The 21,754-nt window shown below is 36.2% G+C and overlaps 1 protein-coding gene across 4 annotated transcripts; it reads left to right on the top strand.

The window, feature by feature from the left end:
* On the top strand, positions 159-15,212 carry LOC109833948 (copper-transporting ATPase PAA1, chloroplastic-like). 4 transcript variants are annotated; one of them, XM_020401825.1, is made up of 4 exons: positions 159-254; positions 354-407; positions 12,764-12,917; positions 14,971-15,212. In XM_020401825.1, the coding sequence occupies exons 2-4, from the start codon at positions 357-359 to the stop codon at positions 15,084-15,086; spliced, it is 321 nt and encodes a 106-aa protein (XP_020257414.1). In that variant the 5' UTR covers positions 159-254; positions 354-356; the 3' UTR covers positions 15,087-15,212. The 4 variants fall into 4 exon arrangements, with proteins under 4 accessions (XP_020257414.1, XP_020257411.1, XP_020257412.1 ...); XM_020401822.1 differs by having other exon boundaries at positions 168-254; positions 14,998-15,209; XM_020401823.1 differs by lacking the exon at positions 14,971-15,212 and adding an exon at positions 14,025-14,944 and having other exon boundaries at positions 168-254.

Here is a 21,754-nt window from a genome sequence, read left to right as displayed (position 1 = left end):
GATGGACTCCATTGCTCTTCCCAAAATACCCCTTATCCCTTCCACCCATCACATAAACCCTAATTCCCGCCACTCTTTCAGAACCCTCCCTCCTCTAAAATCCTCCTCTTTCCTCCTAAACTCCCTCCGCTCTCCTCGCCCATTCCGCTCCGTCTCGTGCTCGGGAGACGGAGTCGAGATCGATTGCGGTTGGGGAGTCAGAGGAGGTTTCAGATTTGGGGGACGATGATGATGTTATAGTTTTAAGCGTTGAAGTAAGAGATTTGATTTTTGTTTAATCTTTCTACAGAAAAAAAGAAAAATAGAACTTTTGAAGGGGATTTTTAGTGTGGAATTTGGTGATTTAATTTTAGGGGATGTCTTGTGATGGATGCGCTGCGAGCGTGAAGCGTATCTTGGAAAGTCAAGTAAGATTCATAAATTCACTTAAATTTATGTTTTTTAATTAAATTAGAAATTAGTAGTTTTAGATTCCTAAGCATCGGAAAAATTTAATTCGGTCTCAGTCAAACTGTGATTTTTGCGCACTATAATGAACTCATTCTTGGAGAAATGTTATGCAAACTTAGACATTGCTGGAGTTAAATTTGTTGTATTATCATTTCACAGCAATAAAAACATGTTTGGCAATGTGCATAGATGCCTATCCAAGGAATAGCGCTCAAACAAGAGATTAAATTGTTGAAGAATGGAATTGGGAGATGTTTCTGTTGGCAGTGTTTCATCAAGAATCCTGCTATATGTCTGCACTAAATTAGCCTTTACAATGCTCAACACTGCACAGCTTGGGTAGATGATACCAAAATTGATGTTACATTATGAAGGAATTTAGTAGATAATGATCCAAATTGATTTTTTCCCTCCTCAAATGAATGAAGAGGCAATCATGCTCAGATGCTTTGAGTGCTCATGGGAAACTGGATTTGGGGCAATATCTAGAGCTGTCTGATTGAAGAATTGTTGGGTATAGATAATACCCAAGCCTAGTAAAAGATAAATGAGTCAATTAAATTCGTAGCTAGATTTCACAACGTGGTATTCAGCTTGAGGTAGTGAGCGAGAAATTGCAGCTTGTTTCTTTATCTTCCGTATATTCTTGAAAAACATGATACAGTATTCAACAATGAGAGGATGAGTCATTGAACAACTAGTCCGATCAGAGTCACAAAGCACTCTTGAGTTGAAGATTATTATTTGAAGAAAGTAATACTCCTTAACCTAGAGATTCTTCTAGGTGGCAAAAAAAAAAAAACTCTTGGAAGTAGCAAGATGAAATCGATGAGGCCTATGAAGAATATGTATAACATTGGCAATATGGGGATGCGTGATGGTGAAGCAAATGAGACAATCCACCAAACATTTATAGTGGGTTTAGGAGGAGTATCAACATCACCATCAACAAGATGTGGCTTTTGCATTGCAGGGAAATAAATAAAATGAGCACTTAGGGGGGGTTAGTCATCTAGAACTTAAATTTGGAACTGGGATAATCTGTGAGATAAATTTTTAAGGTGTTAGTCACATAGAACTAAAATTAGAACAAAATTTTACAGTGTTAGTCAAGTAAAACTCTAACAAAACTAGAATTGTGATAATGGTACAAAATTATCCCACTTTTTTTATTTTTTATATAAAAATGAGAGTTCTAGTCTCTCAAATTATTCCAAGTTTTAACTTAGAACTGGGTGGTAAAAAACTAGAACTCATATTTATTTTGTTATTTTTTATTTTTTATATTTATTTTTTTCTCTTTACTTCTTTCCTATTATGGTTATCATCATCATTAGACCATCATTATAATAATAATTGTTAATATCTTATAGTCTAACCAAAAGCTATTTAATAGTAAAGAACATTCTTGTAATCAATTATCAATCAATAGTAGTAAATTTAAAATACATAAATAGTATTTATATCTTCAAAATACATAAATATATATTTCATGATTATAAAAATTTATCCCACGTTATTTTATTAAAATATCCCGCTTCATAAAATTATTCCTATTTATCCCACTAAAATATCCCACTAGCGAAAAATTATTCCACTTTAACAATTATCCCATTTTGCATGAAAATGTCACAATTCACTAACACCCCCTTAGAAGAATGCAATTTCAAGAGTGTTTGCATTGAGACACGTGTACATACCTTTGTGGAAAAGGCAACTTCAATCCCCAAAAAGCATCTAAGTGGACCTTAATCTTTAGAATGAAATTGATGGTGCAAGAAAACATTGAAATGAGCAATTTCTACATTGTTATTTCTGGTAACAGTTCAGTTGTCAATATAAAGTTACCACACAATAAAGGATGGCAAGTAGTGTGATGAATAGGGAACAATGAAAATTATGTAATCATAAAGCAGATTGGTGAGGGCAATCAAAGCAGTCAGGGCAGTCAGGGGGCAGTGGGCACAGATGGTGGAGAGATAGATGAATTATCTATACATTCTGGAGAATGATTATTATTAAGTGGAGGCTGGTTTATGAATTAATATATAGCAAAACAAAGCCTGTGGTCGGAGGTAAGATGGCATTTTGAGTAGAACAAGGGACAAAGCTTTTCATGAAAAACTACATTATAATTATTAATTGTTTCCTGTGTTACGAGCAAGGTTTCAAATATCGGTTATCGGGAATTTATCGGAAGGTCAAAATCCATATCGGATAGCGGATATCGGGGATAAGTAGTATTTATCGGAGTAACATTACTGAATGGTGATGTACATAATATAATATTCTAAAATATAATCTAACAATACTTAATAAAATATAAACATACCAAAATATAAATAATTATGTTTAGGATCACTAACCTATGGTAGAAACTCGGGTCGGGTTGGGTTTATAGTGCATTGAATAGGTGCCCGTTGTCCAAAATCAAAACTCAAACCAAAGGCCGAAAATTCTGATTTTTTGGCTGATAATATCGGCCGATAACTCACTTCATCGATGCATTATCGGCGATAAACATCCAAAAACGATAACCAATTTAGAATCAAACTTATCATAACGGAAGGCCCCCAAAACCGATAAATTACCGATAATATTAGTTTATCGGCCAATATCTAAAACATTAGTTGCGAGATTAAAAGATGTCCTGAATAGATACTAAGGAAAATGTACTTGTCAACTCCCAAAGCAAACCTACGTTAGTTTGATTTCATACAAGTGTTCACAAAACACACTAAAATACTTCCAAGTAAATGTTGAAATGATTGTTGAACAACACTTCCTATGATGCTTGTTTGGACAGTTTGGTATAGTATAGACATTTAATTAATAAGATAGCAACTAAAAGATTTCATACAAGTGTTCACAAAACACACTAAAATACTTCAAGTAAATGTTGAAATGATTGTTGAACAACACTTCATATGATGCTTGTTTGGACAGTTTGGTATAGTATAGACATTTAATTAATAAGATAGCAACTAAAAGATGTGTTCCTCCCTAAAAGTCAAGTGGTTAAGTTGCTTGAAAATGTTAAGCGCATCAACTTCAAGAACGATGCCCATTATTTTGTTTCTTTTCATGCAGAAACAAAACTATGTTTGTGATTGACTCCATGATGAAAAGAAATTAGTAAAATTGATAAACTCAGAACGATTATTGGTGCAGATAGTCTGAATTTTGGGATTGAATTGTGATAAATTAGAGCTATTGCCGGATTTAATTTGTATTAGATTACAAAATCTCAAGTGATATTAGGAGAACTACTTGTTTTGAACTTGAAGTATAATTTTGCAAACTTCTGCTACTTTAGACTGATGCCTTGTCTAGCTGTCTGCTACTTTAGACTGATGCCTTGTCTAGCTGGACATCTTGTGTAGAGAAGGGTGGAAGAATTAGGCTCTGTTCAAATAGAGAAACTGACATGAAAAAACTGACGACTTTTATTTCTAGTCGTGAGTTATATCACATTGCAAAGCAATTCAACGATTTGTTCGAATGAATGTGGAGGTTATTGTTAGGATACACCCCAATAAGAATGCCTCTAATGGAGACGCAATACACAAAATAAAGGCACAAGATCAACCAAAGTACTTACAGATATACGTGGTTCACTCCTTCGGAGCTACTCCACGGTGCAACGACGACGCCAAATTGTTTTATATCCCAAAAGAATAGATCCAAGAGAACACCATTTCTTGATCAGATACACTCCAAGAACTCTCACAAACTCTCTCTGTGTTTTCTCTTACTCTTCTATAAGAGGAGTTGTTTCTGGGATGTGATTTCCTTAAGAGTTTAGGACCCTATTTATAGTGTTTGGGAAACACTATGCACAAATAAAATATTGTCAATGGGACCCGTCACTAATAATAAAATATTTGCGGGACCCACCACCTTTTTCATTCTTCTCAAAAAACGGCACCAAATTCTCAAATGTCAACAAAGGCGGCAAGGGTTGTCTGGCTGGGTCAAATAAGGCTGCGGCTAACAATCTCCCACTTGAAGATTTGATTGAGTATCAATCATATCTTCACACTCTTCTTGGTTGCATCATCTGGATGTCTTGTATCTTTGGCGTCTTGCACGGCCCTCAACATTCTCAACGGAGACCATATGAGGCTGCACACAGCCTCACCTTCTCGAGCGGAACTGACTTGGTCAGCATATCGGCTGGATTGTACCTCGTATCAATCTTCACAAGCTTGAACTCGTTCCTGCTTTGCCATCTCCGTATGGCATGGTGCTTCACGTCAACATGCTTGGTCCGAGCATAGAATGCGTCGTTCTCTGACAAGTGAATGACACTCTGACTGTCGCAGTCTGACTGTCGCAGTGGATGGAGTATTTCTCAAAGCTTACTCCAAGCTCGAGAAGAAAAGCCTTCAACCATAGCAACTCCTTTGCTGCCTCTGCTGCAGACACGTACTCGGCTTCGGTTGTCGACAAAGCCACAGTATCCTGTAACTTGGATCTCCAACTTATCGCTCCACCACCCAAGATGAAGATGTAGCCGCTTGTACTCCTTCTCGAATCTATGTCCCCGGCATAGTCTGCATCACAAAAGCCCTCTAGCTGTAAATTTGTCCCGTCATACTCAAGACAACAGTCGGACGAGCTTCTCAAGTAGCGTAGAAGCCACTTGACCGCACCCTAGTGTTGTTTTCCTGGATTGCTCATGAAGCCGCTCACAACTCCCACTCCTTGTGAAATATCTGGCCTTATGCACACCATCGCATACATCAAACTCCCGACGACAGATGCGTATGGTATGTTAGCCATGAACTCATGCTCTTCAGCAGTCTCTGGTGCTTGGGTTTTCGATAGCTTGAAATGGCTTGCAAACGGCGAGCCCACTGGTTTAGCTTTCTCCATGCTGAACTTTTCAAGAATCTTCCCAATGTAGGCCTTCTGAGACAACCTCAGCCTCCGTGCTGATCTGTCTCTGATGATCCTCATTCCTAGAATCTGGTTTGCTGGACCCAGATCCTTCATCTCGAAGCACTCGGAGAGACGCCCCTTGAGTTCCTCCATGTGGGCGAAGTCGGGTCCTGCAATCAACATGTCATCAACATAAATCAAGAGTATCACATAGGATTCACCGTATCTCTTGATGAAGCAGCAATGGTCTGTGTCGTATTTGAGAAAACCGTTCTCCTCCATAAAGTTCTCGAACTTCATGTACCACTGTCGCGGAGCTTGCTTCAGGCCATACAAGCCTCCCTGCCTCTTTCCTCGAAGCCCACTGGTTGATGCATATAGATCTCTTCCTCCAAATCTCCATGAAGGAATGCTGTCTTCACATCCATCTGCTCTAGATGGAGATCTCGAACTGCTACAATGCTCAGCACAGTTCGGATCGTGGTCAACTTGACGACGGGAGTAAAAACGTCAGAATAGTCTATCCCTGCTTTCTGCTCATAGCCCTTCACTACAAGCCTCGCCTTGTAGCGTCTGCGTCTCCGTCCATCGGCTTCATCCTTGACCCGATAAATCCACCGATTGTGAAGAGCCTTTCTCCCTCTTGGAAGCTTTACGAGCTCCCAAGTCCCATTCTTCATCAAGGACTTCATTTCTTCCTCCATGGCAGACTCCCATTCGCCCCGAGCTTTGCCGGTCTGCTGTACCTCCTCATAGCTCTCTGGCTCACCACTGTCAGTCAGGAGAAGATAATTCATGGTGTAAATGTACCTCTCTGGCACCCTTGGATTTCTTGGAGCTTTGCGAATTGCGATTGGTAACTCTCCTGGATCCTGCTGTTGTACATCCGGCACGTTCTCTTGGTCTCCGTCTTCTATGCTGATAGGTATTTCACCGCCGTCCTCACAGTCAGTAATATTTGGGAAAAGAGGGGGAGATAGTTGACTCCCACTCACCTCTTTGGTCTTGTACACCGTATTCTCATGGAACACGACGTCACGACTACGCACCACCTTGCGCGCATCGTGATCCCAGAAACGGTACCCATACTCATTTCCTCCATAGCCGATGAAAGAGAGCTTCTTTGACTTTGGATCAAGCTTTGACCGATCTGCAGGATTGGTCATGACATAGGCGTCACAACCAAATACTCGTAAGTGCTCTAGCTTCAGCTTCTTTCCGGTCCAAGCCTCTTCAGGTATCCCATAACTGAGAGCCGCGGATGGCTCGCGGTTGATCAAGTATGCAACAGTATTGACAGCTTCGGCCCAAAAGCTCTTGGGCAATCCGGAGTGGATCCTCATGCTTCTGGCGCGCTCCAAGATAGTACGATTCATGCGCTCCGCCACTCCGTTGTGCTGAGGTGTGCCTGGGATGGTCTTCAGTCTCCGAATCCTACGGGACGAGCAGAAGTTCTCGAACTCTTGGCTGTAATACTCGCCTCCATTATCGGATTTTAGGCACTTCAGCTTATTGCCTGTTTCATTCTCCACACAGGCAAGCCACTTCTTGAAGATGATGAAAACATCTGACTTGTGCTTCAAGAAGAACACCCACAGCTTTCTAGTAGCATCATCAATAAAAGTGACAAAATAAAGAGAGTTGCCAACAGATGAGACTTGCGTAGGTCCCCACACGTCGGTGTGCACCAACTCCAATTTCTGCAGTTTTGGAGTCGGTCCGGTCTTGTTGAAGCTCACCTTCTTTTGTTTGCCTAGGATGCAGTCCTCATAGAAAGTCAGATCGATCTTATTCAGACCCGGAAGCCTCTCTTCCACGGCTATAATCTGCATCCCCTTCTCGCTCATGTGGCCAAGTCGTCGATGCCAAGTCATGCAGTCGACGGATGATGATGATGATGCTTGTCCTGCGGCAAGCAAGTGGTTGATCTTCCCATTGGTGATGTAGAGAGACCCCTCGCGTTTGCCGTGTGCCACCATCAGAGCACCCTTGGACACCTTCCAGCTTCTATGCTCGAAGGATACTCTGTAACCGGAGTCAGTCAGTTGTCCGACTGATATAAGATTTCGCCTGAGATCCGGTACATGCCGAACATCATTCAGCGTCAATGTGGTTCCGCCCTCCATATTAAGGGTATAATTTTCCTTCCCGGAAATCTTGCAAGGTTGATCGTCGCCAAGATAGACTGTCTCCAAGTCCTTCTTCACGAACGATGAAAGCAGCTTTTGTTGTGAGGTTGCATGTAAAGATGCGCCAGAGTCGACCCACGCATCGCTTTTGTCTTCTAGGGATAGGAGAAGTGCATCCGAATCCGTCTCGTGCATGAGATCAGCTGCACCTCAGCCTGATCATCCTCTGCTGATGCTGGAACAGTAACTCTGTAGTCCCGTGCAAAGTGGCCCTTCTTTCCGCATCTGAAGCACTTCTCTTCACCGTAACCATTCGGGTTAGGTCCTTTAGACTTCCCTCTGGATTTTGATTGGCCTCGTCGTCCCCTACCCTTCTTCTGTGCACGCCCTTGTGCCTCGACATGCAGAGCACTCTCACTGCTAGATGCCTCAACTCCTGAGACTTTGCGGCGAGATTCTTCATCCAGAATTGCTCCAACCACTGTGTCGAGCTTCATCTTGTCATTGCCATTAGCGTTGCTCACCGCCATCACCATATTCTCCCATGAATCTGGTAGAGAAGAAAGTAGCAGAAGAGCTTGGATCTCGTTGTCGAACTTTAGATCTACTGCAGCAAGCTGTTGCATCACAGCCTGAAATTCGTTCAAGAAGTCTGCCACGCGAGCTCCTTACTGCATCTTGAGATTGAATAGCTTCTTCATCAGGTACACTTTATTTGAAGCAGACGGCTTCTCATACAACGCCTCCAAGGCCTCCATCAACTCCTTGGTGGTGATCGCATGCGAGACGTTGTAAGTCACATGCTGATGAAGGTTGAGCCTGATGGTGGCAAGTGCTTTGCGATCGAGCACCTTCCACTTATCGTCGTCCATCTTCTCAGGTTTCCCCGCCTCTCCTTGGAGTGGTAGGAAGAGATCCTTCTGGTACAAATAGTCTTCTATTTGCATCCTCCAATACCTGAAATTTTGACCGCCGAATTTCTCAATTCGAATCCTGTTGTCTTCAACTGTAAATCCCATGGCGAAAGATTGTCCTTCCCGTATTTGTGAATAGTACCGTATTCGTGAATAGTACCGTATTCGTGAATAGTGCCGTATTCGTGAATAGTACCGTACACGTGAATAGTACCGTACACGTGAATAGTATCCAATACCTTAAAAGAGTAAATATTAATCTAACTTATTTTCTGATATGGAGGATCCACTTTTAGTAGCAGCCACAGAGCATACGATAAGCAGATATATATAGTCAGGTTCTGATACCAGTTGTTAGGATACACCCCAATAAGAATACCTCTAACGGAGACGCAATACACAAAATAAAGGCACAAGATCAACCAGAGTACTCACAAATATACGTGGTTCACTCCTTCGGAGCTACTCCACGGTGCAACGACGACGCCAAATTCTTTTATATCCCAAAAGAATAGATCCAAGAGAACACCCTCTCTTGATCAGATACACTCCAAGAACTCTCACAAACTCTCTCTGTGTTTTCTCTTACTCTTCTATAAGAGGAGTTGTTTCTGGGATGAAATTTTCTTAAGAGTTTAGGACCCTATTTATAGTGTTTGGGAAATACTATGCACAAATAAAATATTGTCAATGGGACCCGCCACTAATAATAAAATATTTGTGGGACCCACCACCTTTTTCATTCTTCTCAAAAAACGGCACCGAATTCTCAAATGTCAACAAAGGCGACAAGGGTTGGCTGGCTGGGTCCAAAAAGGCTGCGGCTAACAGTTATTTCATTCCAGTATGATATTTCTAAAGTCTGAAATTGAAATCAACATGCCATAAGACCATCTCCAGCAGGTAGGCAAATTTTTACCTATTTTGTCATGCCACATCAGCTTATTCATCCAACACATCATTCAATAACACCCATTTCCCTTCCATTCCTGCAGCAGCTAGTTTTTCAGAAAGTTTTTTACTTTATTAGGGACCCACATGTCTCCATCATATACCCCACCATATTTCTCCACCATATTTATTCATTTATTTTTCCCTATTTGATATATGTTATTATTATTATTAAAATTATTATTCATATATTTATAATTATTAAATTTTTTAATAATGCAATAAAAAATATATAATATTTAATAATATATTTTTAATTTAATTTTTTATATCAAAAATTCAAAAAAAAAATAAAAACAAAACACACGATATTATTAATCACACCCAATACCAAACATACACGAATTACTAAAAATATTGAAGAAAACACATAGTAAATTGGTAACTCTAATCGAGGGTTGTTCCAAATTTCTGCCAAATGTGCTCGACCAGATCCTTCTTCAACTGAATATGTTGGACCCTATCTCGCAGCTCGGCTCTAGTCGGAATATTCGAATCGGACCGGCCTTGAACATGCACTTAAAACTCAGGCAATACTTCTGTTTGAACATTGAAAGAGGCACTAGAGCCTGATGACTGTTCGAAGTCTAGATTTTTCCAGTTTCGGGAATACGTATCTCGTTCATCCTCTACTATCATGTTTTGTAAAATAATGCACGCCCCTAAGACATCAAGGTCCCACATTCTAGCTGGTTGGCGGACAATAGCAAACCGTGCCTGGAGAACCCCGAATGCGCGTTCCACGTCCTTCCTGCATGACTCTTGTTGTTTGGCAAAAAATTGCTGTTTGTTTCCTTGGGGCATTTGAATTGACTGGACGAAGACAGGCCATTTAGGATAGATTCCGTCAGCAAGATAGTATGCAAGATTGTATTGTCTCCCATTCACAGTGAAGTTTACCCTTGGAGCTTCACCCGACTCAATGTCGTCGAAAACTGGCGACCTATCTAGTACATTTATATCATTTAATGTACCAGTCAACCCAAAAAAAGCATGCCATATCCACAAATCATATGAGACAACTACCTCAAGGATAACTGTTGCTGTTACCTTGTGTCTACTAGTAAACTGTCCTTGCCAAGCCTTTGGACAATTCTTCCATTGTCAGTGCATGCAATCGATACTTCCAATCATCCCAGGAAAACCACGATCATGGCCAACTTGGAGCAACCTCTGCAAGTCATCCAAATTTGGCCGTCTTAAGTATTCATCTCCAAAACAGGCTATTACCCCTTCACAAAACTTGCGAGTACACTCAATTGCAGTGGATTCCCCTATCTTCACGTACTCATCACAAGTATCCGCTGCCACTCCATATGCAAGCATGCGTATGGAAGCCGTACACTTTTGGATCGGCGTTAAACCAAGCTTTCCCGCATTATTGCGTCTTTGAATGAAGTAGTTGTCATAATTTGATATAGAGTCCACAATCCGCAAAAAAAGTGGCCTCTTCATTCGATACCTCCGTCGGAATTGTTCGTCAGTGTAGGTGCATGACTCGACAAAGTAGTCGGCCATGAGCCTCTCATGAGCAGCATGGTGATCTCTATATATTGATTTTCTCTTATGGGGTTCTTCGCTTCTCCTTTGCAATTCTTCAAGAAGTTCTTGCTGCCTATCAAGTATTTTTCCTTCTAGCTCCCATTGTCGTTGGAACTCTTCGAGATCAAAGCCATTTGGGGGTAGATCCATTGGGTTATTTGAAGAAGAAGGTTTGAATTGTTAAGTGTTGATAGTGAGTGGTTTTCATATGATGTGTGATACATTATTTATAATGAATGACCTACGGATTCCAATAAGTTGAATGAAAGGATTAGGTATGGTTCAATTTCAGAAGCTAGTTGGTAGATATGGCCAGATTCATTTTTGTAGTATAGTGGCTAGACTTGTCACTTTTAATTTCAGAAGCTAGTTGGCAGACATGGCCAGATTCATTTTTGTAGTATAGTGGCTAGTCTTGTCACTTTCAATTTTAGAAGCTAGTTGGTAGATATGGCCAGATTCATTTTTGTAGTATAGTAGCTAGACTTGTCACTTTTAATTTCAGAAGCTAGTTGGTAGACATGACCAGATTCATTTTTGTAGTATAGTGGATAGACTTATCACTTTCAATATCAGAAGCAAGTGGGTAGACAAGTCATTTTCAATTTTCAGAAGCAAGTGGGAAGACATGGTCAGATTAATTTTTGTAGTATAATGCATAGACTTGTCACTTTCAATATCAGAAGCACGTTGATAGACATGTCACTTTCAATTTGAAACAGTAAAACACACAATATGGAACTTAAAGATCAAACAGATCCTTCTTCAACGTGTTATAAACATACTCATCTTCTTCATCACGATCTTCTTTGTTCTTCAAGATCATCCACACCTCCAACTTCTTAGCATAAGCAGCTTGTTTCTGACCTGCGGCGTACTCCAACATCGCTGAAACGAGCAGATGCTAGATTGGAGAACTCATCTTCAATTGCCACTTTTGATTTCCTTGAAGTGGATGATTTACTAGAGGAAGCTCTAACTTTCTTCTTTCTTGCATCCCTACCCTCTGGACGGACAAGGGTAGGAATGGAGGATTCAACATCTTCGCCACTACTCTTTCTTTTAGAGCCACTACTACCCGATGCATTTGTTCCAGTCATATATCTGGGTTGATTTCGCACCACCTTCCACTCTTCCTCCAAAATAAACCTCGTACCTTGTAGGTGTTAAAAAATGCCCATTTCCCCTTGGATATGTAGTTTTCATCAGACCAACCACTACACCTCTCTCTACAAGCAGTACTGTAACAGCCAACAAAACTGCTTATCTTAATTAGAGCTATTGCCAAATTTAATTTGTATTAGATTACAAAATGTCAAGTGAAATTAGGAGAACTACTTGTTTTGAACTTGAAGTATAATTTTGCAAACTTCTGCTACTTTAGACTGATGCCTTGTCTAGCTGTCTGCTACTTTAGACTGATGCCTTGTCTAGCTGGACATCTTGTGTAGAGAAGGGTGGAAGAATTAGGCTCTGTTCAAATAAAGAAACTGACATGAAAAAGCTGATGACTTTTATTTCTAATTGTGAGTTATATCACATTGCAAAGCAATTCAACAATTTGTTATAATCGAATGAATGTGGAGGTTATTTCATTCCAGTATGATACTTCTGAAGTCTGAAATTGAAATCAGCATGCCATAACAAGTAAATAACAACACCAAAGGGATATTTTCTATTTTGCTAATCCAGAGGAAACAGCATTATACTTAGCATTGTTGGAGAGCAAAAGGTCATTTATAAGAAAAGTTAAACCATTTGATTTGCTGTCTACATCTTTGATTAGTTGTTAAATAGTTTGTTTTTACCTTAAGAAAGTAAGTTGGTGGAGGGCATATACTAGTTTATGTGAGAGATGTAATATTCAGAAAATAACTAGATTTCTTCACTCAGCCTCAAGTATCTGCAGCCACTGTAAGTTTCGAGAAGGAGACAGCAGTAGTATGTGTTGTTCCTGAAGTAAAGGTTGCGAATGATTGGCAGAAGGAATTGGGAGAAAAGCTTGCAAACCACTTAACAACTTGTGGATTTAAGTCCGGCCTTCAAGGTGATTTTTTATTTTCATATTCAGAATTATCAGAATTATCAGGCCCTTGACTTGTTTTGTTGTTCTGTTATTGTGCTTGGAGATTTTTATTTTCGTATTGAGATGCTTTTGGATTCATAAATATTATTTCACATCTTAAAATCTAGCATTTTCTTAGTGATCGTTCCACTGTTCAAGATTAATAATTTTGCACTTATGTCATTATGAGACGAGATGAAACAGCTACATTAGGTCATAATAAATAGTTATAATTTAGGTTCAAGATACTTCACAATATGTGCAGAGTTATTTCTGTCTTTGTCCTGGGTTTTTTATTCAATATGCCAATCAAAGAATATTGCAAAATTTCCTGTATATTCTTTTCTGCGTAAGTTATTTCCACTATCTTGGACACTCATAAACTTCTTTTGAGAGAGAATATACATCAACTGGAACTGAGGAAAAGGAAGAAATTACATAAGCTATTTCTCACTTGTAGAACCAGCAATGTAGCATCTACCATGCACAAACTCCTTTTTACTGATCTCTTAAGAATCTCTTTTTTACCTTTCGAACACTTCCAGTCTTACGAATTGAAGCCGTCGTAACATGTTGCAACTTGCCTAGCAGAAGTTTCTTTCTTTTTTTTCCCTTTTTTTCCTTTTCTTTCTTTTCATAAACCTGCAGTACTAACTAGTTTACTAATTGTTTGTCTTCCTTTTGTTTATTTCCCTTCTTATGACTGTGCCTATCACATTGTCCAATGAAGTAAGAGTTTTTATTGAGTTCATTTAATCTGTTGCTCGATGTTTCAGGCATTCCTTCCAACACTTGACTCCCAAGTCCCACCAAGTCAATATAACAAAAACCTCAATCTGCTGTCTTTGTATGTGATTAAAAGTGAAATTGGGGTTGCTGGGCTAATTAATTGCAAGACATTATTACATCCAATTATAAAGAGTAAATCCCTTCAAGCAATATCTGCCTGCTCCTCGGGAAATCTGGTTCCTTCATGAAATATATGCCCAGTTCGCTTCTCCTATAGATTCAGCTTATAACTACCTGCTTAACCCCGTCTTCACTTGAATTGGTGCTTCCACCTAACTGAACAACTTTCATACCCCACAGTGAATAGATGGCACTGGTTTGGCCTGAGAACAATCTGAGTGCTGCATTGTTCCCACCAGCCCCAGAAGGCTCTCATCTGATCCGTGTTTGACATAAAAACAATGTTAAGAAGACAGTACTCAGACCTGGGGGTTTTTATATCAATAAGAACAATTGGCTGGATGAAACCTCAGTTGGAGCCGAGTTACCTCAACCAACTTGTGTAGGATTTAGGTTGTGCCTATTTTCATTTGTTTCAATAAAGTGAGAGTGTAACCTTATATTGTGGTGATAGAATGTTAGACCTGTACACATTCATAAGGTTCCAGAATCACTTGTGACGTATTTGGTATATCAAGGTTGCACTTGGATGAATTATTAATTGCACTAACAAATTACGATAATTGCAATTATTGATGATGAATTTGGTTATCGTCCAGTCTACTTCTGTTAATAAAAGTCACTGACAAGATACTGATGCAAGTTTGACACAGTGCAGTTTTTTAGTGAGACTTTCCCATCAGTAAGAAGCCTAACTTTACAAGAAAATGAATTTGTCTGAGATTTTCCCTAACTGAATGACCCTCTTGAAATGTTTATCCAGCAAGTTATTCATAGTCTGAAAAACCAATTTGGTCTGCGTACTAGGCTTTCATTCTCAAATTGGTCCCCCTGGTCCCCCCACTTTATTTTTTTCTCAACCTGGTCCTTGTACCACTGATGTAACCTTAGTCCTATTTTAATTTTTGGTTAAAAATCCGTTAAATAGGAAATGAAAAAGACAATTATCCCCTAAACCCATATTTCCTCATAATTAAAAGGTCTATAATTTTATTGAGGTAAATGCTATTCCTTTTTCATCAATGAATGATTTTTTTTTCCTGTCAAATATACAACATTCACTGCTTTATTAAAATTTACCTCATCACTATCGAGTACTTGACTCCTACATTAAGGGTGACCGCAGCCACCACATGCTCTTTGACATCCTCAGTGGCAGCATCTTCAACTCCGATAGCTATCTGGAAGCTCCAGCAATGCATCACCATCCTCAAGTTCAGCACCCTATCCTTAACTAATTAGAGTAGTCGACTGTAACAATTACAGGGAGTGTATTCAAGGCTCCTTTTTCCATTATCTCTGCTTTATGCTCTTTCATATTTCTTATAATAGTATAAACATTAGAGCCTCTCTCTATGTGTGCTTGTGTTCAATTATACGTATAGGATGAGGCAGATGATAACTTCTTTGAAATTGCACAAACTGAAACACAAATAAGCACCCATGCACACTCTGTAACTTCATCCGAAGTTCCACATTTTGTGTAGATGAGGCTTTGTTAGGTAACCTAAACTATAAATGAGGTATCTTATAACATCGATCAAAAGCAGGTAGACGCCACACATGAGCAAGATAATACTGGAAGGAACCTCCAAGCAGATGGGATGTTTTACAAGTCCTTCAATATTGATATATAATAGGGGAAATTGCTTCTGGCCATTTGATAATCACATTTTTATTACAATTTTATACCCTCATTATTTATTTTTAATGAATAAATATACCACTAATAATTGTTTTTATCTTTAATTGCAGGTTAATGAAGAATAAAGCCAAAGATCTCTTCTCTAAACAAAAACTCATGAATTAATGAAGAACACAAGCAAGAGCCAAAAAGTCCAAGCCTAGAATCAAGCCGAGTAGCCTATGGAAGCCGGAGAAAATAAAAAAATCAAATATGAAAAAAATATATTCAAGATAGTTAGCCGCAAAGAAACAACGATATCTCTCAATCCGGAAGACGAAATTTAACATATAATATATGAAAATCGCCTATCTCGACGAGACGAAGCCATCCGTGAAGGCAGAAATTTGATAGGACATCGATGCGGGCATCGATGCCAGCATCGATGCTGGCATCGATGCCAGCATCGATGCTGGCATCGATACTGACAGTTCTGTTACGAATTAAGGGCTGATTTTTGATTATTTTGGATAAGATTTTAATCCAATGTTTCATATTCATTGATGGTTATTATAAATAGGGGTAGAGAGTGAGAGGTTGAGAGTATAAAAATTTTTATAACTCCATTTGGAGAGGAGGATCACTCTTAGGGGGGGTTATTGGTTGGGACAAATTGGGGTCAAGGGGGGAAAGTGTTCCGATGAAACAATTTTATCCCTTTGGGATATTTTGAGTGGGGGTAAAATGGGATAAAGTGGGATAATGGGATAATTTTAGCATTTGATTTGACAATTCATGTGGTATAATTGATGATGTGGCATCTTATTAAAATATAATTTTATCTATTAATTACTTCTAAATTAACTTATCCAATTGGTTTAGTATATTATTATAATATAAATATTATTTTACTTTATATTAAAATATAATATATTGTACTTTACTTACAAATTACTATTATTAATTATTATATTGTATTGTATTATATTATATTAACATGCTATACTATATATAATAATTAATATAATGTAATATCAATATATTTAATATAATATTTTAATAATATAATATTTAATATAATACATTATTTTATTTATATAAAAATATAATATGTTATATAATAATTACTAATTAACATTATATTAGTATGCTAAATTATATAATAATTGATATAATATATGAATAATATATTTAATATAATATTTTAATAATATATTATTTAATTTAATATATTATAATATAGTATCATAGGATATAATGTACTAATTAATATTATATAATAATATATTACATAATATTATTAATATATGTTATTAAAATATTATATATAATATATGAATAATATATTTAATATAATATTTTAATAATATATTATTTAATTTAATATATTATAATATAGTATCATAGGATATAATGTACTTTATAAAATATTATAATATTTTACTTTATTGAAGTAATATTTTTTAAAATTTTAAAATATTATATTAAAATTATATATATATAACATGATAATTACAATAATATATATTAATAGGTATCATGTTATAGTATAATATATTATATTATTTCAAACTATAGTATTATATTATATTATATCATAATATTTTACTAATATTAGTAATTATTATATTATATTATAATAGTATGTCATATATATAATAACTATAATAATATTTTATAAATTAATTATATAATAATGTATTATATAATAATATATGTTATTAAAATATTATATAATATTATAATAAATACGTTATACTATAATTACTAATTAATATTATATAATAATATATTACATAATATTATTAATATATGTTATTAAAATATTATATAATATTATAATAAATTAGTTATACTATAATTACTATTATATAATATTATTAATATATGTTATTAAAATATTAATATATGTTATATTTTATATATCACATCATATATTTATAATATAATTAGCATGTACTAGTTAAGTAATACAAAAATATTTTAAAATTATTCCAATTGCTTTCAAAGTGAAACAACATTGTTCCAATATGAATGATGGAGTAAATTTGGGGTAATTATGAGTAAGGGGTGGAGGGGATCTTTATATAGTTGGTGTAATTTAGGGGAAATTGGAGTATTTGTCCCCCAATTATCCCAACAAACTAATAACACCACAAAGTTAACTCCAATTCCAATTATCCCAATGAATAACACCAAAAAATGATGTTCCAAAAATTATCCCATTATCCCCCAAATTACACCAATGAATAACCCCCCTTAATTGAGAAGGTCTTTCAAATTTGTAACTTTTGTTACAATTAATAAAATAAATTTTTTACCACTTTAAATATTTCTTCTCTTTGTTGGATGATGAAGATGGAGATAAATAATTATTTGGAGGTTTACATTTCTTTTATTTTTCTCTTTTATTTTTTTAGTAATTTCTTTATTATTGTTTATTAGTTAGATTTACATTCATGCTTGTAGTGTAGATTTATCTTCTTGTCTTTTTATTTCCTTTTTGCACTTTAATTTGTAGAGTAGATTTATTTTCTTGTTCATAGTTTAGATTTTTTTTCTTTTTATTTTTATAATTAGTTCTTTTTCTTCTTGTTTTTATTTCTTAAGATGTGAAATTAATTCTTATAGGAATCTTAGAATTGTATGAAACTAGTCTAATTTCCTTTATGTTATGCAAATTATTCTCTTACATTTAAAATGATCATGTATATGATAATCAACTAGAGAACTAATTGATAGAAGAAGAATTTGATAATCTATGCTTATCTTGAGTGGTTTGATATGTTATACTTATGAATTCTAGGATTACTATTTTGTTGTTGTTCTTGTCATGAATCTAATTTTGCTTAGATGATAATTTGATAGGTTATACTTTTCTTAAATGGTTTGATAGTCTATGCTTAATAAATCTAAAGTGAAATATGATAAAAAGAGAATAGTTTGTATTTTGTAATTGAGATTAGCTAATGGATTCAATTCTAGATTTCTCATATTGAATCCTCCATCTTTTGTTTTCTTGTTTTTCTCTTTTTTTATTCTTGCTTTTTGTTTTATTCTTTGATTCTTTCTTCTCTCCCCTAAAATTCAATTTATTGTCTCTTGCATATATTCACAACAATCATTCCTCGTATCTCTCCACAATCATAATTTTCATCACTCCTAATTGTCACACACAAAATATAAGAACCGATTTTAATTTTCTCCTACAAACACCTTCCTCGTGAGATTGATAACTTTTTATACTATAACTTGATTTATTGTGCACTTTTAATTTTTGGGTATATGTTTATGCCGCATCACCCCTAATTTTCTTATAAGTATTTCGCCCACCCTCAAGACTTTTTCAACACTCTCAAAACCCCCAAAAGCAAAGCTACAATTCTCTGAGCCTCCAAAACACAAAACCCAAGACTTTAAAACATGTGAATACCATAATTCTCTCTCTCTCTCTCTCTCTCTCTCTCTCTCCCTTTCTCTCTCTCTCATGATGTCACTGTGATGATTTGAAATAAGTTTTGAGGGAAAATTTTCTAGTTCCTTCTAAAATTTTCCAACGGCGTCGACATCGGCGATGAAACTTTCCTGGCGTTTGTTCATGAGGCAAAGAAAACCGTGATCTTGAAGACAGTGGTGACGAGTTGCGATGGATTCAGCGTCATCGTTCCGAAGAAAAAGACGGGAACTCCGACGACTCTCGATGTAATTTTTCTCTTTTTTAACTTGTACTTGAATCCTAGTGCTATATTTTTTTGTTATTTTACAAATTGTTGTAATTGTTTGAAATTGATGACTAGAGATTAAAGTAAAGTCTGTAAATTTATATATTATTATTATTTCAGTGTAATGAGTTTGTTGTTAAAGTTATGAGTTGGTTGTGATGGAATGTTACATGTTAGTTGTGAAGGTTACGAGTTGATATGAATGTTACGTGTTGGTTGTGAAGATTATGAGTTTGTTGTGAATGTCACGAGTTGTTTGTGAATGTTATGAGTTGGTTGTGTTGGTTGTGAAGGTTATGAGTTTGTTGTGAATGTTACGAGTTGTTTGTAAATGTTACGAGTTGGTTGTGAATGTTAGTTAACAACAATCATAATTAACTCATTGCTGAGGTTCACAACCAACTCATAACATTCACAACCAACTCGTAACATTCACAATCAACTTCCTATCGAGGTTCATAACCAACTCGTAACCTTCACAACTAACTCGTAACCTTCACAATCAACTCATAACCTTTAAAGCCAACACATAACCTTCATTCACAACCAACTCATAACATTAACAACAAACTCATTACAATGAAATAACAATTATATATAAATTTACAGACTCTACTTTAATCTTAAGTCATCGATTTAAAAAAATATATATAACAATATATAAAATAACAAAACAATATAACACTCAGATTCAAGTACAAGTTACAAAAGGGAAAAAATTACACCAGGAGACGCCAGAGTTCCTACCTTTTTCTTCGAAATGGCGACGCTAAATCCGTCGCAACTCGTCATCACCGTTTTGAAGATCGCAGTTTTCTTCGCCTCATGAATGAACTTCGAGAAATTTCATCGCCGATATCGATGCCGTGAGAAAATTTTAAAGGGAACTAGAATTTCCTCCCAAAACCCCATTTCAAATCATCACGGTGACATCATAAAAGAGAGAGAGTATTGGTCTTCACATATTTTAAACTCTTGGATTTTGTGTTTTGGGCTCAGAGAATTGTGGCTTTGCTTTTGAGGGTTTTGGGAGTGTGTAAAAACTCTTGGGGTGGGCGGAATACTTGTAAGGAAAGTTGAAGCCAGAAGCAATTTTCCCTATATAATATATGGATATATGGATTTGAGAGAACATACCTGGTTCATATATGTATTATCAATTAACAAACAATTACCTATGAACTATGCACTAGCATGAAATCCCAAAGGGGTCAAAAAAAATTTTTTTTAGTAACCCTATTGTTATTGCTTATTAGTAATGCCACCTGAATGGGACTACCTTTCGTCAGAGAGCAAGCTAATCTTGCCGCCCCGTTAATGAATTAGATTATGACAACATCGGAGGGCACGATCCAATATTTTTTTTAATCTCTTTCGTGCTGCCCGGGTTTGGGTTACTCCGGGAGAGTCGCAAGGGAGTAACACTCGCGATATGACTGATACTATCAGTGATATAAAGTCACGTGTCTTCCAAACTGCATGGCGTGACAAAATTGGATAATCTGCTTCGTTTATATTAATCTGCGTTACATTGAACACCACAACCAGTACCAAGCATCATCATCACGCAAGACAAAAAAAATAAAATAAAATAATAATAATAATAACAATAATAACCAGACCCAAAAAAAAAACCCACTTTATTAAGTGCTTCATGTAGCCTTTTAATTTCTAATACAACATCTATATATTCAGTCAAAGTTTCAAGATACATCTATCAACTTCCCAACAATAATTTACACACCACTTCGAACAAACCAATGAAAGCCTATATTACATTTCAATGGAACACAGTAATTAAAAAAAAGTAAGAGCAAAACAATAAATTTCCCATATAGTTTCGTTGGTAAGATTCAACTGGTATATCGCATATAGTTTCGTTGGTAAGATTCAACTCGTATATCGCATACGTTCAAGATCTCAATCACTTCTCGTAAATTGAAGATGTGTACATACAAAAACTTGGTGCGACATAAACATATACCAAAAAATTACAAGTGCACAATCAAGTTATAGTATAAAAAGTTATCGATCCCACGAGGAAGGTGTTTTGTAGGAGAAAATTAAAATTAGTTCTTATGTTGTGTGCAAGACAAATAGGAGTGATGAGTGAATGTGATTGTGGAGAGATAGTGAAGGTGATAGTGTGTAAATAGGCACAAAATATAAGTGAGAGTGGGTGTGACAAAGTATGAATGATTTTCACAAGGAGAGAAAGAAAGATGAATAAAATAAAGAAATAAAAAAATCAAGAATAAAAAGAAAATTCAAGAAAATAAAGATGAATGATTCAATTAAAGATATGAGGAATCATTGAATCCACTTCTTAAAAAATGACAATTCCCTAGAGGGTTCTAGCCTCAAGGCTAATAAAAAAAAAATGAAAATGAACAAAATAAAAAACTAATCTCGAGAGGGTTCTAGCCTCAAGGCTAATCAAAGAAAATGAAAATGAACAAAATGAAAAACTAATCTCGAGAGGGTTCTAGTCTCAAGGTGAATAGTGCTAGAAAATAAAATCTAACTACAAAATAAATTACAAAAAATAAACTACAAAATAAATT

Source organism: Asparagus officinalis, chromosome 3 (genome assembly GCF_001876935.1).
Source record: "Asparagus officinalis chromosome 3, Aspof.V1, whole genome shotgun sequence".
NCBI lineage: Eukaryota > Viridiplantae > Streptophyta > Magnoliopsida > Asparagales > Asparagaceae > Asparagus > Asparagus officinalis.
Note: the sequence above shows the minus strand (reverse complement) of the source record. Positions and strands in the feature narration are given on the sequence as shown.

Bases quoted from the DNA above. Each gene is read 5' to 3' on its own strand.
- LOC109833948 (XM_020401825.1), top strand. From the start codon at position 357: ATGTCTTGTGATGGATGCGCTGCGAGCGTGAAGCGTATCTTGGAAAGT. The intron at 408-12,763 runs GTAAGATTCATA...TTCTTCACTCAG, and splicing joins AGCGTATCTTGGAAAGTCAA to CCTCAAGTATCTGCAGCCAC. The intron at 12,918-14,970 runs GTGATTTTTTAT...GGGTGACCGCAG, and splicing joins ATTTAAGTCCGGCCTTCAAG to CCACCACATGCTCTTTGACA.